The sequence below is a fragment of the Coenobita brevimanus genome, chromosome 34, assembly GCF_032717465.1.
Source record: "Coenobita brevimanus isolate Jiangsu-jjx chromosome 34, ASM3271746v2, whole genome shotgun sequence".
Taxonomy (NCBI): domain Eukaryota; kingdom Metazoa; phylum Arthropoda; class Malacostraca; order Decapoda; family Coenobitidae; genus Coenobita; species Coenobita brevimanus.
Genome location: NC_136987.1, coordinates 5,433,362 through 5,445,603, shown reverse-complemented (window position 1 = coordinate 5,445,603; position 12,242 = coordinate 5,433,362). Strand labels below are relative to the sequence as shown.

General features: G+C 42.9%; 1 protein-coding gene across 1 annotated transcript in view; it reads right to left on the bottom strand.

Moving 5' to 3' along the window:
- Positions 1-1,437: 1,437 nt before the first annotated feature.
- Positions 1,438-12,242, bottom strand: part of Arpc1 (Actin-related protein 2/3 complex, subunit 1A) — a 28,621-nt gene continuing 17,816 nt past the window's right edge. The window contains exons 8-10 of the mRNA XM_080269528.1: positions 4,596-4,699; positions 2,460-2,640; positions 1,438-2,136 (exon numbers count right to left, since the gene is read on the bottom strand). Of these exons, the coding sequence (XP_080125654.1) occupies positions 2,098-2,136; positions 2,460-2,640; positions 4,596-4,699 (324 nt within the window). The 3' untranslated portion in view covers positions 1,438-2,097. The remainder of the gene's footprint in view (positions 2,137-2,459; positions 2,641-4,595; positions 4,700-12,242) is intronic.

The following is a 12,242-nucleotide window of genomic DNA, read 5'->3' as shown; positions in this document are numbered from 1 at the left end:
CCTGGGTGCTGTGATAGAATATGTGCAAAAGAAGTGGAAAGTAGAGTGACACAAGAAAGGAAAGTAACTGGTGCAATGAGGGCTTCGATAAGAAACAGACTTGATTGTTGCAGCAGCGCGAGGCTTACGTGAAAGTGCCAACTTTAACATGTGGATGTGAGACTATGGTGTGGCATGAAAATTAAAAGTTAAGAGTGAGAGCAGTGGAGATGGAACTGCTGAGGAATGTATGTGGAGTACAGATAGTGGATAGGATATGAAATAGTGTGATTCGTGAAAGATGTGGAGTGAGGAAGTCTGTGGACACCAGAATCAAAGAGAGTGTAATGAGATGGTATGGTCATGTGGAGAGAATGGATAACAATAGAGTGGTGAAAAAGGTATAAAAGAGAGAATTTGAAGGAGGGAGGAGGCAAGGTAGGCCAAGGAGAAGATGGAGGGATATAGTGGATGAGTGTGCAAGGAAGAGAGGTATGGAAGTCAGTGAGGCTATAGGACTGATAAAGAGATCAAGCTGGCTGGATGAATGTTTTGAGAAGTGCATGATCAGAGCTTTGGCAACCCTTTTTAATGTGACAGCGTCCAGATTGACTCTATCAGATACATCTATATGAAGCTACAGAATGTGGTAAATGTTTTTGGCGTATCAGATAAAGCCAGCATTCCTGGGACTTGAATTATGAGTGAATGGAAGTGTGGCCCATTGGACTGGGCAAACATGAGCTGTCTGGATGTTGCAACTCCTTACCCTGCCCTGGGGTGGGAAAGAAGGTCTGGATGATGATGATGATGATGAACTCCTTCAACCAGATGACATATTTTCTTCAATTATATAATTTTTTCAGCTTAAGGGTGATAATTGAAGCTGGAGGGGCTGTATAATCTTCATAAATCTTCCACAATACATCTCCCTTCAGCTGAATAAAATTGTGTGGCGGTGGCCTGATGAAAATGAAGACTGCATCATTAAACTCAGCTCTCATATCAATGAATGCAGTGTCACAGCAGACTTGCTCTTATTCTTTCAATAATGCTGCAGGATGAGTGCACATTCCTTGTTTCTTTGACCTGGACTGCTGTAGATACTCTGAGCACTTCTATTACGCATTCTTTCCACAAACCACCTAATCTACAACAGCTCACTCACGGAGTATTGTACATTTGGGACACTCTTAGGCTGAAAGAGGTTAGATATGCTTCCCTGACCACAGATGATTGTTTTTGACATGTGTCAGGGAGCAGAATGACCAGCATCCCCAACTGTGGATAAGATGCAGTGGTATAGTAGTTCAACTTTTGTCCCTGACTGTACGTACAACTTATATTTCACAAATATATTTAAGTGTGCCATACTCATCCTCAGCATTTCAGCCAGCATCAATCAAACTCATTCCACTTCTCAGAATCTGCACATGTAATGACTGAAAAAATACAAGAAACAACCATAAGTCTTATTTATTATAACAGTTCACAGTCATTTTAACAGCAACTGAATAATCTAAGAAATTTCCTCATAAACAGTAATCATTCTCTGGTCAAACATAGCCAAATCAGTTTAAGTGAAACCAAAGGAGTAGTTTCATCTTCCAACAACTGGGGGTACCTGAGTGGCATACATTAACCACATCCACACATAAGGCAAGTAAAAATTTACTTGTCACAAATTATTATCTATACCTGTACTGAACATTATGTAAACCTAGTGAAAATGTAAATGAATGCAAAAATGTGAAAATCAATATAATAAATCAATGAATGACAAAACTTGTGAATATAACTGTACACCCCAGCCAAATTACTAAGGTGTGGTCATGGTGGTGCAGTAGCAATGATTGACTCAATGGAGCCTATGACACTTCATGTTACCTCTGAAACAAGAGTAGTGGCTTGCCTGTGAAAAAGTCTTCCGTGAGGCAACTTTGTTTTAAAATACTTCTTTCCACAATTCATTCATACATTACCATATTCCATTAAATTGTAATTAATCATTCTTATACTGTGCTGTCACTGTATCATAATACTTGAGCAGATTTGGCTTCACCCTTTATCAAAGTTTGGCAAGTGACAGCTTCTTGATGGGATGACAAGAGCCTATGTTTAGCTCAGTTTAAGTTCCCCCACAGACTGCTCCAGTTGCTGCAACAAAACACATTATTAACATTAAACATCATGCTGTGCTAATTTAAGGTGAACTTAGCTGTTATAATGTATTGTACAATGCCTCCAAAATATATCTACCCAGGTGAATAATGATTTTTTTTTTTTTCAGGGCATATCTCCACGTAGTGTACACCTTCTGATATACGGACTTCACTCTTTATGATGCATTAACAGAAATGACAGTCATACACACAAATGTTACTGGAGTATATTTCTAGCACTGAATCCAATGTAAAAACAGAACAAGTAAAAATAAACATACACAAACATTCAGCTACTTCTGTCTTCTGTGATCTCACCTTAAAGGTCCAAATGACCAACTGAGAGTCTGCTCCACAAGTAGAAATGGCAGTGGCAGAAGTCTTGTCACCACTGTATATTGCAACACCAGTGATGGTGTTCTGATGCACAGTAGCCAGTGTGGTGTCTGACTGGTCAGATCGTGCTGTTCGATCTAATGACTGGAACTTCTTCATGGCACTGAAATATGTAACACAACGTTATGTAGAGTCAGGTTTGTTGTCAAGAGTGAAAGCAGTGGAAATGACTTATGTGAGTGAAGCATGTGGAGTTACATGGAATGACAGACTGACAAATGAGGAAGTAAAGGGGCATTGTGGTGTGGACGTGGGCATGATTGAAAGCATTAGGAGAAATAAACTGAGGTGGTTTGGCTAAGAGGAGATGATGGAGAATGAGAGACTAACTAGGGGAATGTATGTGAGTGAGGTGGAGGGGGAGAGAGGAAGGGAGAGACTGAAGATGAGACAGAGGGATGGAGTAGAGAGGTATATAAGAGAGGGAGGTTTAAGTTTGGAGAAGGGCAGTAAAATGGGAGGGGACAGGGTGACATGAAGGCAATTGTTTATGGCCACTCCTTTAGGGATTAGGGCATCTGGCTATAGATAGATAGATGGCATTGTTTCACTGGCAGCTTTACCCCTGGCCACACAAAAACTTCAATAAATTAATAAAGGAGATGTGCAGTTTTTCCTTGTGCATTCAGAGAAAACAGAGACACTTCATACTCAATCCTGTGATATGCATGCCAATTTGAAAGAATTAAAGAACTGTAGTAGTTGTAGTAGTAATAGTAGTAGTTAGTAGCATCAGTGGTAGTAGGCAGTAGCAGTAGAGATTAGTGGATGGAAGCCCAGTTATGTACTACGACATCAATGCGATTTCTTCCCGCCTTCCCCTATTTTGTATCCTTTATCATTTTTCAAGGACTAACCTCCCCTAACAATAACGGTGAAAAATTTTATAGAGTGGATTCTATTATCAGGGAACCAAGCAAACAGACCAGAGAAGCTTCATGGGAATCCATGTGTTCACTTTCCCCTATTTCTGATCATTTTTAGTTTTGGGGAGAGGGCTGATCCTCCCAAGAATCATGATGGGGTCATGTTCCCCAAATATCACATTACGAATGAGTCCCTTGCACGACATGTACTGGTATTAGATGAGCCATATCTGCCCTCCTTTCACTACACCTGAGAAATTTTTACTTGGTGAGGGAAGCTGACCCCCTCTAAAAATCATGGTTGGAAAATTGTATACCTGTATAGAGGAAGACCTTCAGAGTACCCACATGAACTCATTTGGGAAATTTCACTTGAATCCTTCAAACAGCCCAGGAGGAGTTGGACAAACATGCCACACAAAAAGACATACAGACAAAAAGACAGGCTGAATCTCATGCAATGGCATAGAGCGAGTTGCCAAAAATTACACCATCCTGCTATGCAGGGTTGGTAAGAATCTTAATAAACCTAAAAAGACAGAACATACAAGTAACTGGCAGAGTGAGAAATCTCAAACAACAGTTCCTGGTCTTTTCCCCTAATAACAAAATGCTTTCTCCTCATTAAGCAGGTCCCCCCCATCGTTAACTTACATGTCAATCTGTGGACCACAAAATTACCCTCCCTAAGCTGAATGCAAGCATTATGATCAAGATTCTTCATAATTTTCATTCAACAGCTGATATCAACTTTTAAAATGACATCAGATTTTTTTTTTGTGTGTGTGTGTGTGTGTGTGTCTGACTCTGTGCATAGGCTTCACAGCCTGCTATCAAGGCCCAGCAGTCCTCCTACATACCATACACCTCTACATGTCACCACTTCGGCACTAACGCCCACCTTCCATACAGGACTGGTGCATTGGTATTAGCGGGGGTATTTTTCACCTGGATCCATTAGGACTGCAGGCCACCTCTCTACTGATTGAGCCACCACCTCCCCCATGTGACTAAATATAGCTGCAGTCAGTACATTCATTGACAGTATACAAGTGATAATTCTCTCTAAATTCAGCAAAATAAATTTGGTTTTTGTTATTACAGAATTCCATGGTACACACACTCTCTCTCTCTCTCTCTCTCGCACACACACACACACACACACACACACACACACACACACAATGTTTACCTGAGACTGCCAGACTCCTTCTTCTGTGCAGCATCCAGCTTGGTCACAAAAGTCAGCTTTCCAGTGTCATCAACAGAGTACAACATTGGACAGCATCCATGGCCCTGGGAAGAAGAACGCAGGAAGTCATTATTCATGTCCTCAAAGACAGAAACTATATTTATACACTCTATCTTGGGGTCTGTGAAATTAAGCCTGGATTCTGCAGATATGAATGGTGTGTGAATGAGTATCCGGCCCATTTTCCCATTTTCACTGGCCGTGCCATTAATACTGCTCCCTCTTTCGTGCATTCTCTTTCCTTGTTTTATGGATCCTACCTCACTCCATCCTTCGGTGGGAGGGAGGGGGAAGGTAAAAGAGGTCAGGATGAAGATAACTAAGAATACCTTGTCACCTTCAGTGTGACAATGTCATATATACCTCTTGAATTAAAGGATGTATTTATCTATTTGTTCCTGTATTTTCTGATTATTTTAACCCGTCACGTCCCGAGGCTTTCCGCACATATGACATCCCCCAGTCCCGAGCCTTTTTGGAAAAAAAAATTTTCTACTAAAACTTCCGCTTAGGTCGAGAAACGAAGGAAAATCATAAAGAAAGTGGTCCCTGCGGTCTATAAGTGGTCTGTACAGGTGCGGTTTCCCCCCGCAGGTATCGTATTCTGTAATGGGCTGGATATGCATTTACGTTTTCTATGGTAAGGAATAATGGGAGAAACAACACACAACACCTCTACATTTATTGAATTTGAACTAATAAACAATAACAGTAACAATATAATGGATTTCAGACACATATATATGAAAAATAAGCATTGTACCATCACGCGAGCATAGCGAGAGTGGTCCGAGTCGTAACATGCTATATGCTAAGTTTCTGGTATGAGTCAACCTATCATTTTTTCTACTTGTATACTTCTGTTTCAATGACAATTTACCAATTACAACTGTTTGTAAGTGTTTTCAGATGTTTTCATTCATTATGATGACATGCAGCATAAGTTTAGCGCACATCAGCTTAGTAAGCGCACTCGCTATGACTCGTATTTCAACATACCAAATTGTTTTATCACTTTCCAATTATTTTCCCCTTTACATAGAACCTTTCCTCCACCACTGTAAAGGTTTTCAATTATTTTCATTCATTACGAGGGCATTTAGCAATATGCTAGCGCATATTCACGTAGCAACCACGATCTCAAACACTCGTGTTTCATCATCTACTTTATTTATTCACTCCAATTATATTTTCCCACTTACATTACACACGTTTACACCCCTAGAATGCACTGTACATACTTACTGCCATTATTTATTCAGGTGAGCGTGAGAATATCGCCTGAAAATACCCTCGCAAGGAATGTTTCGTCATACATAATACTCACACACTTATATACTAATTCACTCACACACTTATATACTAATTATTCACTTTATCACTTGCTGACTTTTATTTTGACTAATACGTGCCTTATTCATTCGACTGAGCGTCAGGAAATCTTATCTTTATACACACGCTATGTATATTTGACTTAGAATATACATCATCATATACAATAATTTGAACTTATATTATACCCGTAAGAATGTCACATAATAATAATTATATAATAACGGGCCGTATTTATTGCACTGAGCGACAGAATATCGCATCATACAACCCTCTCTATGTAAGTTTCAACTTAGGGCAGATTTATATACTTACACCCAATGTTTTCACTTATGTTCTACCCGTAGGCACTTTATACTAATATTTGGAGATCCACATGACTGATAATTTCACTGAGCGTCTGTCTGTCGCATTTACCTCATAATTTCAGCGTCCTTTCGCATTCACACCATGCTAAAATTGCATCAACGTGTGATATTCAGCAAAACATGGGTGAATACCCAGACCCACGTCACACTGCACGCACTCATAGCGGGTGTCCTTCCTCTGTGTCGTGAGTCTCACCTGGGAATTACTGCACACGTGACACCTGCGCTGGGGCCTAGGTCTGTTGGGCTGGGGAGGGATAGGAGTGGGGAAATGGCGGCCGGATATTCTCTGGGGAGTCTGGGTAATAGGGGCAGTGCGGGGGCGCTGTTGGGGCCTTTCAACAGCATACTTAGCAAAGATTTCTCTTGTGAGCTCCCTCACAAACCCTTCAAATGTTTCCTGAACTCCTGTGGTCATGGCGTGAAGGTGGTGGCAATTCAGAGCAGTGATATCTAGTAAGTGAAAGAACAGTTTCTTATACCACTTCATCGTTGTCCTGGCACACTCTACTGTCGATATCATGGAGTCAGACTGGTCCACGAGGCGCATGTTTATATTGTAATCCATTACACACTCAGGTTTCCAAACACGACGCCTGCTCTCACTATGGTAATCTACAGAATCAGTACGGTGCATCAAGGGGCGGTGAACCGTGGACAAGAGGCTTACTTCTCTGTTGTGGTTCCACATTGTTGCAAGGATGTTGTTGGCTTTGAAGAAGACAACCTCACTCCTTGCAAGTTTCCGCCCTACCTTGACCATGTGACGCCAGTTCACCTTTACGGTTCCACAGACTCCCGTTTCATGTGTGTGAAGATAACGAGCGAGAAGAGGGCTAGTGTACCAGTTGTCGAGGTAGAGAACGTGACCGCGATGAAGGTAGTCTTGTATCATCGTCTTTACCACTGCTCCCGAAAGTCCTATACAGTAATCCCGTATGTTTCGCGGATTTTTTTTTTTACGGTTTTGCCCTCTCGCGGATTTTCTTAGCATTAATAAGTTCAAAAATATCCTTGAATATACGGAGAACAAAAAATTTGAAATTCCCGCCGTTTCCAATTGTAGTGCGGTAAACTCACGCCACCCTCCATCCCTTTCCCGCGGTCCCTCTGCCCTGCATCCCTCAGTCCACGCCTGTCTGCCTCACCTGCTTGGTGCACTAGTAACCACGCTGTAATACAAGCCACTTGGTCTCCCACGTTATTTCCACATGGCCCCAGGACGTAAGCCAGCCTCACTGAAGGCTAATAATACAATCAGTAGGAACTCCAAAGTGACAAAACGATCAAGAAAAGTTATGACCTTAGCAGAGAAAATTGTGTTACTGGACAAGCTAAGAAGTGGCATGAGCTACGCCGCATGCGGTCGTGAGTATGGAGTGAACGAATCGACAGTGCGTTACATTAAGAAAAGTGAAAAAGAAATAAGACATGCAGTTGCTAGCTGTGCATCAACGTCAGCAAAGGTGTCACAACATGTTCGTGATAATGCTCTGATTAAAATGGAAAAGGCTCTGAACATATGGATTGAAGATTTGAACCGCCGACATATTCCTGTTGACACAAATTCGGTCAGAGAAAAGGCCAAGGATTTGTACAATCATTTCAGTGATGGAGAGAGAGATGGGAAGCACACATTTATGGCTAGCAAAGGCTGGTTTGAGAACTTTAAGAAGAGATTCTTACTCCACAATCTCAGGATTACTGGCGAATCAGCCTCTGCTGATCACGTGGCAGCAGAAACGTATTCAGCAGAATTTGAAAAAATAGTGAAGGACAAAGGGTATCTGCCGGAACAAGTTTTCAATGCCGATGAGACTGGGCTGTGGTGGAAAAAAATGCCCAGCAGAACTTTTATATCTCGAGAGGAGAGACAGGCACCTGGATTTAAAGCTCAGAAGGACAGAGTATCGCTGCTATTCTGTGGGAACGCAGCTGGTCATATGATCAAGCCTATGCTGCTATACAGGGCTAAAAAACCACGTGCACTTAAAGGGAAAGACTTGAATCAGCTGCCAGTGTTTTATCGTAGCAACAAGAAAGCGTGGATGACGGCAGTATTGTTCAGTGACTGGTTCCATAACTGTTTTGTTCCCGAGGTTGAAAGATACTTGAAGGCAAAGGGGATAGACTTTAAAGTGCTGCTGGTAATAGATAACTGCCCAGGTCACCCTGAATCAATTAAATTTGCACACCCTAACATCGAGGTAGTTTTTCTACCAAAGAACACCACATCACTCATTCAGCCACTTGATCAGGGCATCATTGCTGTTTTCAAGGCAAAATACGTGGCACGAAGCTTTGCTATGATTAGACAAGGCATAGAAGAAGGAGATAACATCAAAATGTGGTGGAAGAAATTCAACATAGCCAACTGCATCATGTTAATTCAACAGTGCCATGAGGAACTCTCTGCTAGCTGCATCAACTCCTGTTGGAAGAAATTGTGGCCTTCAGTCGTGAATGACTTTGCAGGATTCCCAACTGTTGATGCTGAACTTATAAGAATTAAAAATCTTTCGAGGACTGTCGGAGGTGAAGGGTTTTCTGACCTGCAAGAAAATGAAATTCGGGAAGAACTGCTGGGGAATGCAGGAGAAGAACTGACGACTCAAGAATTGGAAGAACTGCTCAATGAAGAAGTGAAAGATGAAGAGGAAGAGGAATCTGGTATAAATGAGTTACCACAGGCGTTGACACTAGAAAAGCTTGGGGAAATCACTCGCAGTATGAGGCATACTATCTCCCTGCTAATGTCATATGACCCATCACTGGACAGGGCATTAAAAGTGAAGAATGGGATGGAAGCTGTGTTTGCTCCCTACCATGAAATAATGAAGGAGATGAAACATGAAAGAGAGCAACTTCCAATAACTATGTTTTTCTCAAAGAAAAACCAACGCAGTCCTGCATCTGCCCTGCCATCTACATCTGGCAACTCATCCTCTCCTGCCTCACCACGCATGGATGATTCATGCATGGAGGACGAGTCAGCTGATGATCCCTGTCCTAACTCCCCTGCCTCGTCTGATGTCTCTGAGTGAAACTCTTCTGTAACTAAAGGTATGTAAAATGATAACAAACAGACATTAACTAAAAATATTCCTGTACTTATAGACGTGAATTAAAGTTTTATGTGGTGCACACCTTGGGAAAAAAAATATATATATATACGTACAGTACGTGATACTGAGCAAAAAAGTCAGGTAACAAGTTTAATAATTTCAACTTAACTGGTGGTGTAATGATTGAAAAATCATTTTGTCAGATTGTGAGTCTTCGAGTGGTGTTGGTGGCTGGCAGCAAACAGTAAATAGCTGGCAGTGGTCGGGGGAGGTGCGACTGTGTGAGTTGGGGGACATTCGACCATGCGAGTGTTTGCTATCACCAGTTACTGCATCTTTTTATTTTGTACTGTTTTGTGAATAAATGTGTAGACAATTGTGTATTACAGTACGGTGTTTACGTTTTTCCTTTATAATGGAGTATGTACTTTCAATCTTGTGAGAAGGTATTTTGGGATGAGTATGGAGGTTCCGGGACAATTCGCTGTCAAGGCAAGTCGCCGTCACAACAAAAACAAGACAATTCGCCTTCATTAATGAAGATAGCTATGGACGACGCTAGAACATAATTCAAAGGCGACTACAGCGAGGAAGAAACAAGTTAATTATTGACTAAAGGTGCAACTAATAAATAATATCCAAAGCCTACGCTATTGAACATAGACTTTGCTGGATCCCCCTGAAATATAGTTATTAAAGTATCGATTAATTAATAATAAGTATATTTATAAAAGAATTGATTAATTAATAATAAGTATATTTATAGAATGGCGGGGAATCGTCCATGTTTTGAAAGGGAATTGTCTGACGGCGAATTCTCTCGCAACCAGTATGGACATGGACTGTGTGATGGATAGCATGTTGGACACAAGTGCAAGATTCAATTGTTAATAGAGTATTCGCGTATTTGGCATTTCGCGAGGGTTACAAGAACGTAACTACCGCGAAATATGCGGGATTACTGTACTTCGATCTTCTATTATGTCTGTCTGTGCACCGGTGTACAAGACTATGTCTTGCACGTATCCAGTCCTACAGTCACACATAACAAAGATCTTGAACCAAAACGGTGCCTTTTGCTGGGTATATACTGTCTGAATGAAATATTGCCTCTCCACAACACGAGACTCTCGTCTATGACGAGATCTCTATAGGGATAGAATGAGGATTGAAAGGTTTGCCTGAGGTGATCAAAGACCAACCGAATTCGCCTCATTTTGTCAGTGTGGTTTGCATTTGCAGGGTCATGAGCATCATAAAAATGGAGGTGACTTAGAATTTGTTGAAACCGATTACGGCTCATCACTTGACCAAATATGGGGGTAAACATAACAGGGTCCCTAGTCCAGTAAGCAGGAATTCTATTCTTTCTTATAATACCCATCAAAAGGACAAGGGCAAAAAATAAGAACATTTCTGGAAGGGAGACAGGGTAATCATAGATCATAGAATGCCTACTCCTTGTTCCCAATCTTTCACTTTCTAGGCGCTGGGCGCTTGCAAACAGGTTTGTTTGATAAACGATCTGATCTACGAATGCCTCACTGAAAAACAGGTGGAAAAAATCCAACCTGGTGGAATTACTGTGAATACCTGGTGCAATGCAGCCAGATCGCCCTTGCTCAGTGAAGGGGTGAATGAGGGGAGAAAAATCACTCCCATCCTCCCAATCCCACGACACAAATCCCTTGTCCCCATCACCGCCTTCGTCTGGGTGGGGAGGAGATCCTGGTTGGGGAGGTGGGGGAGAAGGAGTACGGAGGGCTTCCCCACTGTCACTCCTCTTCCCTCTGCCTTTACCCTTTCCCTTTCCCTTACCCTTACGGCCTTGAGGAACATTAGGGGGCTGTGGGGATGAAATAGTTGAATATTGGGGAGCAGAAGACGTGCTGGGGAGTGGTTCCTCCCCACCTTCCCCCTCCATTACCACACCACGTGCTCTCTCACGCAACCTTGCTCGACCACGTGTTAGGGGATATTGGGGAGCATGAGACGTGCTTTGGAGTGGTTCCTCCCCACCTTCCCCCTCCCTCACAACCCCACGTGATAATGAACGCACCCGCACTGGCCCACGTGCTCCACTCTGCCGCCTCACACTACGTAGGGAGAGCAATGACTCACTCACGTCACTCTCACTTTCCCTAATCCCAGGACTTTCCATTTCACTCCCCACTCCCTCCACTTGACTTCCTAGCTCCCCAAACAGAATGCTAGGCCCATACCTGGTCATACGACGTGGTGTGCGCTCTGGGCCACGATGTGTTATGACCTCCCGTCCATACCACGTGGCAGCACGTCCCACGGCTCCGTCCTCGTCCTCGTCCTCGACCTCGAATTCTCCTTCCAAAGCACGCTGGGGATAGGGATATGATATAGCACGTGCCTTCTTTGCCTCCTGCCCCTCTCTAGCAGCACGTTAAGTCACGTACTGCCGCTTCCTGGGTGACGGAACTTCCTCGTCACTGCTGGTGGTTTCTTCCTCCTCTGGCTGCACATAATCTTTGTCCATCTCCTCGTCATCCAGTGGGGAATCACTGTCGCCGGTAAAGGTGTCCAGGGCGACTTGAATCTCGCTCTCTGAGAGACCTCTCTTAGCCATGTCTGAGCAGGACCGTGGCTACCAGGTGAGTGGACGAGTGGCGGGCTAGCGCGGGTCGCGCAGGGTCGCCGAGTGTCCCCGCCTGGTGGCAGGTAGGGGAAGGTCAGGCGAGGGTACGTACCGCAAATCAAGCGCGAAATTTGAAAATTGTCGAAATTATGCACATTGCAATTGAATGACGTACTGGTACGTCGCCGGGACTGGCAAATGCAAATCGTTGCAA